General features: G+C 35.1%; 1 protein-coding gene across 9 annotated transcripts in view; it reads right to left on the reverse strand.

Annotated features, from left to right (window-relative positions):
- Window positions 1-2792: 2792 nt before the first annotated feature.
- The window catches only part of TBL1XR1 (TBL1X/Y related 1), a 177595-nt gene continuing 161195 nt past the window's right edge, over window positions 2793-19192 (reverse strand). For all 9 annotated transcript variants that reach the window (XM_058730545.1, XM_058730537.1, XM_058730539.1 and 6 more), the window contains 6 exons: window positions 18063-18184; window positions 17849-17923; window positions 14255-14382; window positions 13336-13501; window positions 8489-8590; window positions 2793-7622 (listed from right to left, as the gene is read on the reverse strand). In XM_058730545.1, coding sequence (XP_058586528.1) covers window positions 7596-7622; window positions 8489-8590; window positions 13336-13501; window positions 14255-14382; window positions 17849-17923; window positions 18063-18184 — 620 coding nt within the window. In that variant the 3' untranslated portion in view covers window positions 2793-7595. The remainder of the gene's footprint in view (window positions 7623-8488; window positions 8591-13335; window positions 13502-14254; window positions 14383-17848; window positions 17924-18062; window positions 18185-19192) is intronic.

Here is a 19192-nt window from a genome sequence, read left to right on the forward strand (position 1 = left end):
GTACCTACATTGGTGAGACAGAAGTCTGTGACTATTTTAATGAAAAAGCTAGTTTCTGAAATCAAGAAAATCTACAATTGCATTTATGTTTTCCTTTTTTATTTTTGGATATGTATTAAAAATATTCGCAAGATATTAACAGTGGAACTGAGGAAACTGGTTGGGAGTCTGGAAATGGGAATTTACAAGCATGCGTTTTATAATAAATATACAGTATGCCAGTTACACAAACCCCTTCTTTCCCTCCCACCCATCCCCCACCCGCCCCCGCCATCATCTATGTGGCACACAAACAAGCACAAAAAAATGTACACAGCCCTAGTGCTATCATGTTCAGTGTAGGGCCAAGTATTTTATTTTAAAAAGGGTCTTAATGGACTCTAGGTTAACCAACATTGTTAAAAAGTAAAGTTTACTTACCTCTAGTTTAGACTGGATTCATCACAAGACGTCATTTACTTCAACACCACACTTGTACAATGTCATACTTAAGTTTATTTCCATATACTGTTTCAACCACTTAAATGGAAACATTTTAAACATACTACATGTCATATTAAACTTAATTTGAATTATTTGATGACCTCAGGCCTCTATTATGATATCCACGTCAAATGGGCCATTTCGGCCAGGAGTCTCAGCTATTCCTTATCCTCTACCGAGTATACTGCTCCTCAGGTACCCAAGTTGGAAAATCATAATTAACCTGGTGAAGTACAGTGTATAAATTAAGCCAATAAATGCTTATGTGGAAGAGGACCTGACAATGTGTAGATTTCTCAGAATCCCTTAATTTGTATGAGATTCTGAAAGCTGATGTTTTCAAATGTCTGGTATCTTAGACTGAGTTCAGTGTGACTGGATTTTTAATGCCAAGAGTTTGACTACTTGAGGTATCCATTCAGTGCATCTATAGGAGTCCTGCCCAGTGGCCCTCCAACATATGCCTCTGATATTTCTGGCAGTGCAGCATTTAAAAAAAATTTTTTTAACATTTATTTTTGAGAGCAAGACAGAGCACGAGTGGGAGAGGGGCCGGGGGGGGGGGGGGGCTGGGTAACACAGAATCCAAAGCAGGCTCCAGGCTCTGAGCTGTCAGCACAGAGCCTGACACGGGGCTCGAACTCACGGACTGCGAGATCATAACCTGAGCCAAAATCAGCCGCCCAACCAACTGAGCCACGCAGGTGCCCCAGCAGTGCAGAATCTCTTAAAGCAGCCATTCTGACAGTGGATTAATATAACATACTTAAAAAAAAAATAGAATTGTATTATTTTTTTCCGTGTAGATTCCATCCCACTGATCCTAGTTCTTAAAACGTGAATTGTTAGCATAATTGATCATACAAACCCCACAACCAAGAAACATTAATAATTGTCTTCTGTACTTTACTAAACACTTTGTGTTTAATATATTTTAAATTATAAAGAAATTACAAGGAACTCCTAAAAAATTTAATACAAAAATATTACAAGTTAGGACAAATAAGCATTGAGATATGACATTTAAGAAGGAACATGCAGAAAAAGGAGCATAGGGTTAACATTTCATTGTTGACAGAGAGCTTTGGTACAGCAGAGAAAAGCACCATAAAACTACTGTCCGTAGTGTCTTTTCCTCCACTGCATTTTGCAAATGAATGTATTGGGGAAACAGTAAGCTTTCATCTGCTATGTATAACAGGTTAGAAATTTGGTCTATTGTAGAGTAGAAGAACTATGAAATTAAAAATAACCCCTGCCATGACTACTCAGACTGATTTGTTTTACCTTAAGCTTAGATGGATTATAATCCTTAGTAGTCCAACACTTTTTCAAAGTGTAAAATGCAGACTATTATTAATCTATGCCATGCAATAAAAGTTAACCCTTTGAAAATGAAAGACTGTCAGAAAGTTCTAGCAACGGCAAAAGCTTATCATTTAATAAAACATGACAAGTCTATGCCTGTGTTAGTTTCTGCTTAAGGAAATGAAACGGAAAAGTAGAAGACCTGAGGAATGTAAGTTTTTAAAAAACAAAGGAAAACAAAAAATGTGCTCAATGATTCTTTTAAAAAGTCTCTAAGTACTCAAGAGCTAGGACTAATTGAAACTGGAAGGTGCCTGGTACCATTCCTCAAAGATTGTAAGGTTCGTTAGCAACTTAAGCAACTAGCTAAGGAAGAAAATTATTTAAGTTAGGTTTATATGAGACAAAAATGCCATTATGGAAGTTGAGAACCCGGCCCTAAAATCTTCAGCAACATATACACACGGTTTTGTGCTCAACTGCACACTAAGCAAATGAATCTGAGATTTCTTTTAGTTTATGTGAAACAATGTCCTTTCAATACAGTATTATTTTTGAAAATAATTCAAAGCAATTGTTTATTTCTTAGCTGATTAAATGCTCTATTATTCTTTAATAAAAATAGTAAATAATCCCTTCATTTAAAAAATTTCATCTCCTGTGAGAGGTAATAAAATAGTAAAATTTGTAATTTTATCTATGGGCTTAAAACATATAGCTTAGAAAACAATACAGCTGTGAAAAACAGTGGTTTGGGTTCTGATGGCAGTTGTTACAACTGATAACAACAGCTTGGGAAGAATAGACATGTTATATGTCAGGAAGGCTAACTCAAAGCAAAAAAAGTTTATTCTACAATAGAACATTGGAGGAGTAAATGCAATTAAAATGTAAACAAGAAATTGTAAACAAGAAATAGCATCCCTCTCTTTACTTGACTAGTAAACAGTCTATACAAACTACATAGGTATCAAAGGTTTTATATATGTACACAGCCAACATAATATCAAAATATATTTTATTCTGGACCTCTTTCAGATCTGATTCAAATTACAGTTGTCAAAGCAATACAATGCAAAGGGAAACTGCAACAACAACAACAACAAAAAAAAATGTGCCTAGAAAGGATAAAAGGATCATTGGGGACAAATCATTGTGATGTGGAACCAAAATACATCAGAAGTGTAATTAACATGGTCCAGGACAGCATAGAACATCTATATCAGTCTTCCTTACACAATAATCATGAAAACTGAACAATAAAGTTCTTTAACATGTACAAAAAACTGTCATGGGCTGGTTTACACTTTTACAACAGTTTTAAAGTTAACTGGATAACTAAAGAAATGATGCAGACATTTTAATCCAGTGCTATAGGTAGGCTCACAGAATTAGACCCAAAGGATTTGTAAAAATCAAAATTAGAACATTATAGCTACAATGTCAAAGTCAGGAAAGAAGAGAATTACTTCTGTATTTAGGGATTACAGAGCTACAGAATGCAGTCTGTGTTTGTTTTTAATGAGATGGATAAGTACATCAGACTAGATACAACATGCAGAATGTTTTCTTGAACTTATCCAGAAACGCCAAAGAAAACATTGTGAAACAGCTTACTAGAAAAAAAAAAAATATGCCCTAGTTATTCACCCTGCTTCAACATTGTCAACGTAAAGGCAGAAACAAAGAATGCTATTAATACTTCAGAACTACTGATATAAGACATCAAATTTCTAAATCAGTGTATTAAAAAAAGTGAACACTTCCTCTTTTTCTCTCTCTTCTACATTTAACTAGAATCATGTTAAAAAAAAAATTGATATTGAATGTGACACTTCAGAGCTACTACCGGAAGGAGTAATTCATAACTTCCCTACCCTCCTTCCATCCCTGCTGATTCAGAAGGAAAAACAAACAAAAACAAACAAACAAAAAAAACCAACCAGGGTCTCTTGTAGATTTGCTGCTATTCCCCAAAATGTTGGCATTTGCTGCCATGCCACAATGTTGGTCCACTGAAATAGAATTTCTGTGGAAACAATCAACAGTAATTCACCAAATGCAAGTACCACCCTTAGCATGTGAGAATAAATGCAGGTTCTATAGAAATGTACAATGTGCTCAAGAAAATGAAAACGGTTTTGAAAAGAGTAAACAGCACTGCATTTGAGATTTGTTTTTCTGCTTACTTAGTAAAATTGAACATTTTTGCTCACATAAGGACAGTCATTCGTGATTCCTTTAAATAGCAAAAATGCATACCCCTCTTCAGGCCTCTATGCGTTAATAGTTTACATTACTCTTAACAAAATCATTCTACATAAACAGATAGCTCCTTAAAAATAGTACTCTCTCATTAAATCTAATTTGACAGAAAGAAGTTTAAGGAAAAAAGGAGTGCTTTATAAGTGAAAAAGTACAAATCTTTGGCCTTTCTCTTGACATTTTTATGTCAAAAAGCAAAAAACCTTCATGTAATTCAATCTAATAATTACTTTTTGCACCATAATTTGTTTTTTTACACCACAAAAGGAGGCACTTTCAGTATCTGTAAAAGGTGTTTAATCCTAAAACATACTTACCTAGAGAATTATTCATTAAAACAGAATTCAATATACTCTAATATCTATTAGGAAATGAAAAGTTACCACTTCTAAAAGTCATTTAAAGTCAATGATGGTACCTGATCAATGACAGAAATGGGGATTGGAACAAATATAAGCACGTATCAGATTTCCTACATGGAGAAGAAAAATGATATTCCTTTATGAAGTTTAAGAGTGACAGCTGCTCTTTCTTTATTCTACTTCAATCAATGAGTATTCTATTCATTCAAGTTTTCCTTTCTATTTTTCCTTATACGTTTCTTACAGTAGCTTATACAACAATGATATATAATGAATACCGATAGAAAATCTATTGGAATCAGTTGATCTTCAGGAGTAAGTTCTCAGAAAAAAAAGGAAGGAAAAATGAGCCAAGAACCTCAAATACAGAATTTTGCAGGCTGTGAAACTTGGTCTCCTACAATCAAGTTACTGCTCAAATTCAAGGCAATCTTACTTTTGTCTATTGGAGCAGCATGGTGGCACATCAGCAGGCAATGATGATGTTGAGAACAGCAGCAAAAATAAACAACTGTATGCTCATAAAGAACCCAAGCCTACAAAATGGATACCTTTCAGATAAAGTTTATACTTAAAAGACCCAAGACTTCAGGATAATAAAGCTCTGTATTTATAATCTTTTAATATGTCCTATTGTGGCTATTATGCTTAAGTAAAATACCTAAAGAAAAAAAAAAAAAAAGAAAAAAGAAAAGATGACAATACCATAAAAATGTAGCTGTCTATTTTGGCAGCTATATTGCAGAACTTCTTGACTATCACTTTTAATCAGCTGGGGGGAAAAAGTCAATAACTGTATGCAAATGAATAAATTGTCCATATCAAAATACAAAAGTACTATCAATAATCACCTCTGACTTTCAGATTTAAATTCAGTGCAATTGACAGATGCGTCGCTAAAGGAAAATGCAGCTTAAACCTACTCAAAACATTTGTGTCTATTCCTGGGAGCACATTTAAAAATTATTGCACAGATTTTTAAATTTTTATTTATTTTTTTAAAACAACAACAGAGGTTAACCACAGATGTGGACCTCTAGCAATAAAAGCAGGATTTCAAGTGCCAGATACTCAGCATATTAGGTTTCCTACATAAGTCACAGGGTTATAGTTCTAAATATCTATAATGTGATCCAAAACCCTAAAAACAGCTGGCACAAAACCATCATGAATGACTGCCTCTCTGGATGTAAATTTTAAAAAATATTATTACAGTATCATAGTCCCCACTAACAATAATTGGGGTACATATAACAATGTATTGTGAAATTAAGTGTATTTATTCTCTTTACCAATAGCAAATGCTATCCTACCTTAGTAAAACCAAGACTTGCTTCAATCAATGCTGTTTTGTAAAAATAGCAAAACAACAAATGCTAAAAATCAAAGCTGCATTACTTGGGTTAAATCAGTTTCTACTTAAAACATAGATTAAAATTTTAGTAGTAAAGGCCTCAAAATAATTAGTGACAGAAATAGTGTTATAAATTTGCTAAGCTTAATAATAAGCAACTCCTTAATTATAATCTTTTGAGATACAAATTTGACAACTATTCTCTTCAAAACTGACACTTGTGGATACTTACATTAATCATGACAAACCCTGTTGATCACACATATAAACAAATGCTCTCATTTGCAAATTCTGTGTATTTTAGCTTTTAGTTGCATGAGCGTAAGAAGAGGTTTGCTCTGATACCTATATCTTTAAGAAAATACTTGATATTATAAACAGAGTAAAAGACATGATATAGTAGTGATTACTGAAAAACAAACAAAAAAAAAAATAGCAGCTTAAATCTATCCGTATTTGAAAAAAATGTAGTCACAAGTACCACGAATGCAGAATCAGAGCAGCAGGGAGGTTAGTGCAATTATACTTTTTTTTCTTTTTTAAATTCTGAATCACTGCTATTTAAAAACACCTTGAAGCAAGTCTTTTGTTTTAAAGATTGTTTTTAAACTAAGGTAGCAAACATTTTGCCATGTAATGGCAGTGTTATATGCCGTTATCTTGCTTTGTATAAAGAAAAACAACATGAGAGATTTTTAATACTGGAGTTTGGTTACATTACATTTTTCAGCTTCTACACAGAATGATGGACACTTTGAGAAGCTAATCCTTATCCAGAAACATTTTAATCTCTTAAAAAACAAAGCAAAACAAACAAATAAACAAACAACAACAACAAAAAAAACCCAAACCTACTTTGCTCCTTTTCACAATAGTGCACATTTTAACCATAATTTAGTTATGGCTACAAAACATCAGAAGATTTTTTTTTTATGCATCTTCTCTATGGTATTAAAAAAAATTGTGCCCTTCTAGTCTTTAATTGGCAGAAATATGTCCCAAAAAAGAAACTATTGCATTTAAGCCACATCACCAAAAAAAGAACAAAAACAAAACAAAACAAACAAAAAAAAAACCAACAGAGCATAATATCCTTTTACTGATGTGTCTTACAGATTGACATGACCAAAAGTCATATATTTTCATTCACTTTCCAATTCCCCCTTCCACAACATGCACCAATTGAATATATGCTCTGGGAGCCATAAAATGTACCAAACATCTATCTCTTCAAAAGAATGCATTAAAATATTTTTAAGAATTTTTTGTTTAAAAGGTGAAAAAAATATAAACAAGAAACTGATTCACTCCCTTACTTCATGCATCCATAAACTAAACCGAAAACAAAGTTTAAAAGCAAGAACAAACTACTGCTGCAAGTTTTTGTAAGTCCATTTTCTCTGTACATACAAACTGCTCAACTACTGAAAGGAAAAAAGAATATAATCCATGGTGTCTTCTGATTCAAAGGGGAGAAACAAGGCTGTCATTAGTATCCAAAAACTGGTACACATATGGGCTGCTTTTATAACGCATATTTCTTTCTCTTCTGTTTTTCATATCCAAAACTTCTAAATGCTATTTTAGGGGCACAGCAGATTAGATTCCAGCACTTGGTGAACAGAATTCACAAGCTGTGACAAAATTCTGTCATCTTCAGGGTGCAATTTTGTTTATATACACTGTATGTATATATTTCTTTTAGATTTGGCTGTAGTGGACTGGCCATGGTTCAAGTGGGACTATAGCAGTACATGGGTCAGGGACAGTCATTTTGGCTATGTACACATTCATAGTCGGTCCATGGCTTCCAACTAGTAGCGCTATTTCCGAAGGTCTAATACACAAACCTGTAAGAAATTAAAATAATCAACCAGTGTATTAAGAATTTCATTGTACAGTTTTAGTTTAATGTTTCAATAGTACAGTTTGAAATCTAGTTTTACTTCCTAGTTCACGAAACTGGTAAAGCAACAGTAATCATGGCACTGGGCACTTAACCAACAGAAATCAGATAAATAGTCTAAGTAGATGGAGGCAACAACCATGGGCTACTACTACCAAGAAAGAACGTGGCTTAAATTTTGAAGATCTACTATTAATTAAAAAGTAGAAAAAATACGCTCAAAATAGACCATTTCCTATCTCTTGGACATGAATGAAAGATACCTTAGGTTATATCAAGCTATAGCTTCAGAAAGCAGCTAATGGCTAATATCGTCTGTATCTTCCTTTTGCTTTCAGAGCTTTCGAAGCCACAACTAATATTTCTAAAAAGAGTTGGCCAACCTCATCCTGAAAGTCTCTCAGTATCACACATTCCTCAATGCAGGACTCAACTGCCTCTACTCCCCCTTCCCTGGGCCACCAACACTCTTCTGCAAGGAAGACAAGGTAGAAATAGGCATTAAAAATTCAAATCTCTCTCAGAGTGGTATTCTTCTATGCTCAATTTTGCTAACGAAGGTTTACATTAAAAATAACTGTCCATTTCTTGATTATGAAGATACTCTTTTGGCAAACATAGCCTAAATTCTGTTTACATTATTTGAATGAAATAAACATGAAAAATATACAGCCTTCAGTAAAAAGGACCAAAACCATTATCACAAGATTCATTATGAAAAGAAGACTTTTGTAGTCACAACCACAATAAACCACATTTATTTACTATGCTTACAAACCCATTCCCGTGCAAACACTTCATTATACTTACTGAACCATCTGATGCACTGGCTCCAACTTTGTCTCCTGCTGCATTCCAGCAAACTTCAAAAATTCCACCTGTTCCCCTATAGCTGTGAACTAGAGCACCTGTCTAAAAAAATGAAAAACAGATTCTTAAAAATGAGAGCATATATTATTATAAATCCAAATATTGAGGTACAAATATTACTATTACATGGCTTTATTTCTAGCAATCGGAAATAGAATTTAGCTTTGACTCCAAAATAAATACAAGTTTTGAAACACTAGCAATGTGATATGAGGATCTTTCTATAAAAAGATAACACTTGCCTGCTCTCAACATGTCTATCTGTCTGTCCCTCCCTCTCCCTCCCTCTCTCTCTCTCTCTCTCTCTCTCTCTCTCTCTCTCTCACACACACACACACACACACACACACACACACACACAGACACACACACTCAGTTTCTCCAGTATTGATAACCATTCTTAACTAAGGTATGTTTGGCCTCTTTGACACAGTTAATAGCTAGAAGTAAACACTCAATATATGGCTTCAACAACAAATTATTGTTGTTGAAGGATGCATAAGCTTGGCCAACATGTAGAGAGACAAAATTAAGTCAGAATTTCTTTGACAAAACATCCTAAAGAGAAAGTAAAATAAGCCGGTAAAGACAATTCCAGTATAAGTCTGTTACTCCATATTTACTGAGTAGCCCCTAAGCCAGGGGCGATATAAAAGAAGCTGAAGGAATACACGTCCATTACTCCTGAAAGAGGTTAGAAATTTAAGGAAAAAAAAAAAAGAAAGAAAGAAACCAAAATCATGCAGCTGCCCCACTGAATACTTAAAACTCAGTAAAAAAAAAATCTATTCTCCTAGGAAACCAGTCATTAACCAAGGCAAAGACAGAGGTTCTGCTGTGAGAAATTGGAAAACAATGAAAACTATGGTTCTGATGTTCTGCCCTGACAAAGCAGAAAAGCATCTCTCAGTTTTATGATAACCAAAAAAGGTCAAACTAAAGGCAGCAGATCTAAATAAAAACAACATGGCAGCAAGGCCTTGAAAATACCTTCTCAGGCAGCCAACCCTAACTTAATCATTGAGACTGTTTTCCTTTGTTTTCCTCTTCAAAGTCCTTCTGCTAATATTAAAGTAACCACAGGTGCACTGCTACAGCTGATCATATTTGGAAGGTTCAACTGTTCTCTTTATCCCTAAAGTTTCTCAAAATTTAAAAGATTAATGAACAAGTGTAAGCATAGTAAGTCTTGAGCTTACTTCCATGGTTAATTAGGAGAAAGGAGTGGCACCAACAAAATCTAAAATCTTTTGATGAAGAGAAAGTAAAACCTATAGGACAGTAAATTTGGGGTTTAAAAAAAAACAGCTTTCTTTCAAAAGCACTTCCCAATCTCTAAGCTCAGAGTAAGCTATAACTGAACCAAAACAGCATAGTCAACAAGCTAGAGCTTTAATATTCACAAAGACCAATGGATCATTAGCACTACTCAAATCTGTATATATGTTCAAACCAGACTTCAATAATTTATCTGTGAAATGCTTAGGTAACAGATCATATGGATGATAATCCAAATGAGGAAAGAAAAAACCTTGATTTATTTATGACAAGAGGATGACTTTCTCCTGCACTAAAAACTTACTAGATGCATTTTACTATTTTCAAACTAAAAAGAAAAAAGTAAACTGACATTTTTTGATATGCAGTTGTGATACATCTAAAATAGTATGGACAGCTGCTCAAACCCCCTAAGAGCCTATCAGTATCTTCCATTAGAATCATATACTTCCATACCCAAATTTCATTTAAACTGATTTTCTCATAATAGAGTAAATAAGGGACCGAAAATGTATACAACAGGCAAATTACCTATGTATTACTTTTAGAAAGTCTCTGCTATTCAATCACAACAAAAATACTAACATGCCGCAAAAACCAAGGGGAAACAATTAGAACTAACAAGAGAGTACAGAGAAGTGGATGAATTCAGTCTCAATGTGTCAAAAGTCCTAATGTTCCAAACACAAGCAACAACCAGTAAGTAAAAGGAACATATTTTTAAAAAGATGCCATTCATGGTTAATAATAATATCCACAAGGCACTTCAGAATAAATTAAGAAAAAAGAAGATCTTCATAAACAAATTATAAGACCTTAATGATGGGAAAAAAGACTTAATGAGAGGAAATTTATAAAGTTACTTATTAAAAGTATGCTAATGATGCAGGTATATACGAATACAAATGTCTATCAGTGGAGAATCTATAAATAAACCACAATGAGAACTTGGTATATGAAAAGAAATGGCATTATGAGATAGCAAAGGGTTAAACAGTATTGAGACAACTGATTATCCATTAGATATTAAAACTAGATCTCTACCTCACATCATACATATAAAAATCAATTCCAAGGCAGTTAAAAATCCAAATGAAAAAATAGAGCATAAAAATGAAGGAATCCACACTTTTATTCCCAAACAAATTCAGGAAGTTACTTATAGGGGATCAAGAAGAAAATGGGAGCAAGACTTTGCAATGTATACCTTTTTAGTGTTTTGAGGGAACCATGTGAATGTATAACTTAAAAATGATACTTGAAATTGATGATTTATGCAAAAATAGTTTGACCAACTATGATGATCAGCTACACAAAGAGCACAGCCCACAATAACTTACTACGGTGTGCTATGACCATTTAAGAGGTGATCGCTGATTGCCAGGGAAGAAGGTGGGAGGGTGGGGGAGAGCGTCAAGTGACTGCTATTAAAAAAAACAGTACAGGGGCGCCTGGGTGGCGCAGTCGGTTAAGCGTCCGACTTCAGCCAGGTCACGATCTCGCGGTCCGTGAGTTCGAGCCCCGCGTCAGGCTCTGGGCTGATGGCTCAGAGCCTGGAGCCTGTTTCCGATTCTGTGTCTCCCTCTCTCTCTGGCCCTCCCCCATTCATGCTATGTCTCTCTCTGTCCCAAAAAATAAAAATAAAAAACGTTGAAAAAAAACAGTACACTTCTCTAAAGAAGACATCCGGATGGCCAACAGGCACATGAAAAGATGCTCAACGTCGCTCCTTATCAGGGAAATACAAATCAAAACCACACTCAGATATCACCTCACGCCAGTCAGAGTGGCCAAAATGAACAAATCAGGAGACTATAGATGCTGGAGAGGATGTGGAGAAACGGGAACCCTCTTGCACTGTTGGTGGGAATGCAAACTGGTGCAGCCGCTCTGGAAAGCAGTGTGGAGGTTCCTCAGAAAATTAAAAATAGACCTACCCTATGACCCAGCAATAGCACTGCTAGGAATTTACCCAAGGGATACAGGAGTACTGATGCATAGGGGCACCTGTACCCCAATGTTTATAGCAGCACTCTCAACAATAGCCAAATTATGGAAAGAGCCTAAATGTCCATCAACTGATGAATGGATAAAGAAATTGTGGTTTATATACACAATGGAATACTACGTGGCAATGAGAAAGAATGAAATATGGCCTTTTGTAGCAACGTGGATGGAACTGGAGAGGGTGATGCTAAGTGAAATAAGCCATACAGAGAAAGACAGATACCATATGGTTTCACTCTTATGTGGATCCTGAGAAACTTAACAGAAACCCATGGGGGAGGGGAAGAAAAAAAAAAAAAAGAGGTTAGAGTGGGAGAGAGCCAAAGCATAAGAGACTGTTAAAAACTGAGAACAAACTGAGGGTTGATGGGGGGTGGGAGGGGGGGGAGGGTGGGTGATGGGTATTGAGGGGGGCACCTTTTGGGATGAGCACTGGGTGTTGTATGGAAACCAATTTGACAATAAATTTCATATATTAAATAAATAAATAAATAAATAAATAAATAAATAAATAAAAACAGTACATGGAACATAAACACTAAAAAGGTGAGAAAATGAAAAAATTAGAGCAACTGGCTGTTTTCTCCATTTTTAGGAAAGGATCTCTATAAAGTACTGTCCCTACAAAGGTAGCCTAGTTTTCTGTTGTTGTTGTTTTTAAAAGAGAGAAAGAGAGAAAGAGAGAGAGAGAGTGCGCGCGCACACAAAAGTGGGGGAGAGGGAGAGAGAGAAAATCTCAACCAGGCTCCACACCCAGCACAACCCCCCCCCCCCCAGTGCAAATCCAACGTAGGGCTTGATCCCACGATCCTAGGATCATGAACTGAGCTAAATCAAGAGTCTGATGTTCAACTCAAGTTATCCAGGTACCCAAAGATACTATAGTTTTAAATTTATTTCTGATAAGTCATTGTGTTGAGCCATACAATCTTATCCTTTAATACATTTTATTAACTGCTCATATATAGCTCCTTCAAAGACAATTCTTTTAGAAAATAAAGAAATTAGGGTGCCTGGGTGGTTTAGTCAGTTAAATGTCAAGACTTCAGCTCAGGTCATGATCTCACAGTTGGTGAGTTCCAGCCCTGCGTCTGGCTCTCTGCTGTCAGAGTGGAGCCTGCCCTGGATCCTCGGTGTCCCTCCCTCTGCCCACCCGCAGGTGCACATGCTCTCTCAAAAATGAAACATTTTAAAACATTATGAAAATAAAGAAATTATATCACTTATATAAACACGTATCTTAAACTCTCACATTTTATGTCTGCAACCTGTTGAGGAAAAAATAATACAATCTAAATTTATTTCTAAATTCTGGTCTATATCAGGAAAATATAACTTCAACTGATTTTAGTCTTTGTAAATTCAAAAAAGGTACTCATCTAGAAACTAAGAATTGAACTAATGTCACAAAAGGAATGACAACCAAAGGAGAGAAGAGTATACAGGCAAATGCTTATTAGTACCTATGAAACAATGTGATGATTTCAATAACTGAGACATACCTGTGTGTTCCAGATGTGCACACATTTATCAAAAGAACCGCTTGCCAGGTACCTGCCATCAGGACTGAAAGCCACACTGTACACAGGCTCTTGGTGTTTTGTCAATGTATGGATGCAAATTCCTCGGTCTACGTCCCATAATCTAACAGTAGAATCGAAGGATGCACTGACAAAGGAGGAAACAAAACAATTTTAAAAATAATGAAATATACCCAAGTCCCACCCACAATCTAGAATCATTCCTAGTAGCTAGACACAAATCACACAGTCATTCCTAGCAGCTAGACACAAATTCTTTATGAGACCAGATTGGCTAGCTACAATAGGCGAAAAGGCAGCTTACGGGCATCTCCAAGTCTCTAAACTGAAAAACAAAATAAGCTAAATTCACCATATTCCTTTCCTTTCCTCTCTCTCTCTCTTTTTTTACGTAGGCTCCATGACCACCATGGAGTTCAATGTGGGGCTTCAACCCACAATCCTGAGATTAAGACCTGAGCTAACCGACTGAGCTGCACAAGCACTTTTTTTTTTTTTTTACTAATTTTTTTCCTTTTTTTCCCCTTCCTCTTCCTCTTTAAATAATTACATTGATTCATCCATGGTTCTGAACAATGTATTGACAATATTTTTAACTTTATCTTTTTTTTATGCTGAAGAAATGTTATTGCACTATACCTCAATTACTTGGGTTTTAATTAATACTTAATTATCATCAATAAATATTTGATAACTCCAGATATTAAAATCCATTATGGTCTGAAATAAGAATAAAACTCTGAGTTTAAAGGTTTCCATCAAAAAATTATTCCTGCAGGATACGATCCCATTTCATGAACTCTTTCCTAACTTTGTCATATGTATTAGAAGCTTTTTTTGTGGCAGACTCATAAAAGGAGGAGTAAAACAGAAATATTACCTTGCTAACATAAGGTTGGCATTTGGATTATTTGTCCCTGGCCCTGTTGGACTCCATTTGATAGTATAAATTTCTTTATTATGTGCTTGCAAATCATGGACACAATTGTCTTGTTTCATACTCCATATCTAAGTAAAAAAGAAAAAAATATATAATTATATTTTCCCATACAAAGGGTACATTTACAATAATACTACTTTGCCAATCCAAACTATAAATAGTGTAACCAGAACAACGATTAGAGCTCAAGGGAATATTTGCAAAGAAATTAAAATGTAGTATTTATCACTCTTTTAAAAATAACAAATTAGCTTAAAGTCCTTTCCAAATGTTCACTACTGTGAGGCTTCAAGAATGAATTAACTGTAGTTCTAGAGATTAACTCTGAGAACTTCAGATAGTACAAACTTCAACATTGAGTAAGTCCTTTGGGCAATTATCCTAAATGTTTACGGCATTAGTTTTAACACTGTTCCTTAAATAAATGATCTACATTATAAATTCCTTGTAGAATTTAGAATCAGAAAATGCTTTGTAACAGAGAAGGGCAAAGAGAACTTGCAAATAATACGGTTCATGTATGACACCAAAGCACAGGCAACAAAAACAGAAAGCCAAATGGAAATACAAAATTAAAAAGCTTCTGTGCAATAACGGAAACAATAAAGTAAAAAGGAAACTGACAGAATGGGAGAAAAAATATCTGATAAAGGGTAATTTTTAAAATATATAAGGAGGGGCGCCTGGGTGGCGCAGTCGGTTAAGCGTCCGACTTCAGCCAGGTCACGATCTCGCGGTCCGTGAGTTCGAGCCCCGCGTCAGGCTCTGGGCTGATGGCTCGGAGCCTGGAGCCTGTTTCCGATTCTGTGTCTCCCTCTCTCTCTGCCCCTCCCCCGTTCATGCTCTGTCTCTCTCTGTCCCAAAAATAAATAAAAAAAAAAAATAAATAAATAAATAAAATAAAATAAAATAAAATAAAATAAAATAAAATATATAAGGAATTTCTATAACTCAACAGCAAAAACTGTAGAAAAAATATCTGATAAAGGGTAATTTTTAAAATATATAAGGAATTTCTATAACTCAACAGCAAAAACTGTAACAATCCAATTTAAAAGTGGGCAAATGACTGGAGTAGACATTTCTTCCAAGAAGATATACAAATGGCCAAAAGGTATAAGAAAAGATGTTCAATGTCACTAGCCATAAGGGAAATGCAAATCAAAACAATGAGATATCATTTCACACCTGTTAGGATGGCTATCATAAAATAAAAAAGGTAATAAATTATCACAGATGTGGAGAAATGAGATCCCCTGTTACACTGTTGGTGGGAATGCAAAATGTTACAGCCACTATGAAAAAAGTATGATGATTCTTTAAAAAAATAAAAATAGAACTACCATACAATCCAGTGATCCTACCTCTGGGTATTTATCCAAAAGAAATGATATCAGGATCTCAAAAATACATCTGTACTTGCTGTTCATTGCAATATTAAAAAGCCAAGCTAAGGAAACAACCTAAGTGTCCATCAGTAGATGAATGGTTAAATAAAAAGTGGTATATACATACAATGGAGTATTTGTCATTCAGCCTTAAAAAAAAAAAAAAGGAAATCCTGAAATACACAACAATATGGATGAACTGTAAGGACAAATACTGCATGATTCCATTTATACGAGGTATCTAAAAAAGTCAAACTCAACAGAAGCAAAGAAAAGAATGGTTCTGAGGGGAACCATGCTAAAGGCTGAGGGGAAAAGGATGGCTAACTAACAAGCATAAAATTTCAGCTCTACAGATCCACTGCACAATACTGTACCGTATGCTCAAAAATCTGTTAAAAAAAATATCTCATGTTAAGTTTTCTTACCATAATAAAACATAAGTTTAGAAAATGACTCCTACAGAACAAACCATGAAAGGTTAACAAAGCAATAAATTTAAAATCGTGAGAATGAGGCTTTCTTAAGTTGAAAACATACACGTATATAGATTTAAAAGTTATATTAGCACTGAGCAAAAATTAAGAGAAACCTACACTGAGAGCATTTCTGGCAAAATCATTCAATAAAGGCTTGGGTGGGGGGTAACATCTTGCCAAACACCAACACCAAACCCAACTGCCAACAACAACAACAACGACAATAACATACAAAAATTAGGTGCACTTCACGTCTGCCATGTAACTAGTAAGAGATAACAAAGCAAAATCATAAATGTTTTTATATTCTAGATATTTACAACTCCATGTAAATAAACCCCACAAATGTTTTAAAACTTAATTCTATTTGACCTTTCAATGGCACTGCTACTGTTAACCACTCCCATCCATCACACTCCCTTGCAACATTCTTCTTTAAACACTCTCTTTCCATTTGGGTCATTCCTTCCTTTTTTTTCCTTCTAGAAGCTCATTCTTCTTGAGAGGGTAATTACTGGAGTTTAAGACTTTTTGTTTTTAAGGTTTCCCTGTTTTCTTACTCTATACTAACTACACAGCTTCATCCATGTCTTGGATTTGAATGACCACCCATCTGCAGAAAATTCCCGAATTTTTATATCAAGGTTGGAGTTCTTCTCTGAGCGTAAGACCCACCTGCCACCTCCATCTGCATGGCTCAAATCACTGTTCAGGCTTTGCATGATATTCTAACTCATGTGCCTTGTTCTCAGAATTTGGCTCTACTACACAGTATCGATCCATTTCGTTTCTGCTTTAAAATTCTGACCTTTTATTATTGTTAGGACAAAAACCTCTCCAACACTTTCTAGTTCAAACTCCTAACTGCAACTCAGTAGGCTCTCCAGCCACTGGCCTTCTTTCATTTCCACTTATGCGCCATACTCTGTTCACAGAGACGAGAGCATTAAGAAAAGCCTTTTTACTAGCAATGTTTGCAAGGGAGCCCAGGCTTGAGAAAAATTGTGTAACTAAAAACACAGCAGGTACTTAACGAAAAAAACCCACCAGGTTACCAAGGTTACATTTAGTCTGTTCACAGGAGGAAAAGCAGTTTTCCTTCATGATTATCCCATCTGTAAGGGTCATCACGCCTGTAGCCATTGACATTACAAAGTTAAAGATAAATTTATTTTCACAAGAGTTAGTATTTTGTAGGAAAGGGCTCAAAGTTTCATTAATATTGGAGATTAGTATTAGGTTGTTCTTTATCTCAAAATGCTTTTTTTCTCTAAATGTGACTGTGCATAGCTGCAAGGTGATAGTTTTGCTTTTAGTCACATTGACAAGAAAAACATAAATTCATGTCAAGCTGCAGATGTTGGCCATGTCAACTAGGCTCACTTACCGAGCTGAAATCAAGAGTCGGAGGCTTAATCCACTGAGCCACCCATGAGCCCCCACACATTATTTTAAATAGAGTTTATTTGCCATATTTAAACACTTAAAGCATTTCACACAAAATAAAATAAAAAACAGTGATTAACTATTAAAAAGAAGAGTAAGTCCTGACCCAGGTTTAAGCATTCAATGAACTGTAAGAGAGACATCTTCAACAACCTTACCATGCCCAGAGCAGCCACACTGCATGGCACCCCCAGTGCATTTCTCCCCAGTATCTGAATTACCTTCAAAGTCATGTCATCAGAACAGGAGGCCAGAAGATTGCCAGTTGGGTCCCATTTGATAGCATTTACTTCATTCTAAAAATAACAGTAAATATTCACATTTTCATTTTATGGACTGGGTTGCTCTTTGGATATTAAACATATTTCAAAACCACTCTGTAATATTACTTATTCATCATAACCACTTTAAAGGGGGAAAAAAATGGTTACTCACCGTGTGTCCCTGGAATGTTTTAATAGGTCTGTCTTGTCCTAATTTACAGACATGAATGCACATATCTGTACTACAAGAAGCAAAGGTGTTGTTGCTCTGCCAATCAACATCCAGTGCTGGTGCTGAAAAGGAAAAAGGGCTAGGTTTGCATTCATTCCACAAGCAGTGAAATCTAGGAGCTTTACTCTTAAACATGGTTGGACATTAAGCATGCTAATAGGAGCTTAAACATTTTATTCTATAGTTTTCAAGATAATATTTTTAAAAATTATGGTATCTAAGTATCATAAATATTAATAAATTTCAGTTTAGTTGTCTTGATGTGAGACCCAACCTAACAGCAAGTACACTGACCTGGTAACCAGATTAGGATTCCTGAGAGCTTGCTCTATAAACTACTAGCCCTGGATTCTTGGGATCTCATTGGTAAAAAATTAAAAGTGATGTCATTACTTCCTTTTATTTCTAAAATTCTCTGGAGTCTTCACTGGACAAGGAGGCTTGGTTCTGCCAATCTCTAACCGTTGCACCCTAAGCAAGTCACTTATTAAGCTTTCAGGCTATTTTCCTCATCTGAAAAAAGGGGATAAAGCCTTTTAAGTTTAGTACACAAGGAAACTGTGAGAATCAAGTGAGATGATGTGTGTGAAAAGTACTTTGTAAATTACAAGTTAGACAAATGTTATACTGAATAATTTCCATTATCCACTCAACTGATAAGTGGAATATTGCACACGATTGCAAAAACATTTTATTCTAAGTGATTCTTGTCAAATACTGCTTAAAATGGTTATCATTGAATTTAAAACCTCAGATGCCCCAAAGCTGGCCGGCTATTAATACTTATTTTAGCTCTATGTGATTGGAGATTCGTTCTTTTCATTTCTCCCTGCTCCAAGGTGCAAAGGTTCTCTACAATTAGTAATGCAGATTAAGGTAATGATAGCAAGTAAAGGGTTAAACAATAGGAGCATACAAAAAACAATGGATTTATAGCAGTAGGGACACACTATGGCCATTAACCAAGAGTAGTTTTTACATTTCATTTGGCTGGGTGTAGAGATTAAAAGGTGACACATGATCAAAAGAAGACCTATGAATATAAAAATCGTAGAAAACTCAGATTTTAG

Source organism: Neofelis nebulosa, chromosome 5 (assembly GCF_028018385.1).
Source record: "Neofelis nebulosa isolate mNeoNeb1 chromosome 5, mNeoNeb1.pri, whole genome shotgun sequence".
NCBI lineage: Eukaryota > Metazoa > Chordata > Mammalia > Carnivora > Felidae > Neofelis > Neofelis nebulosa.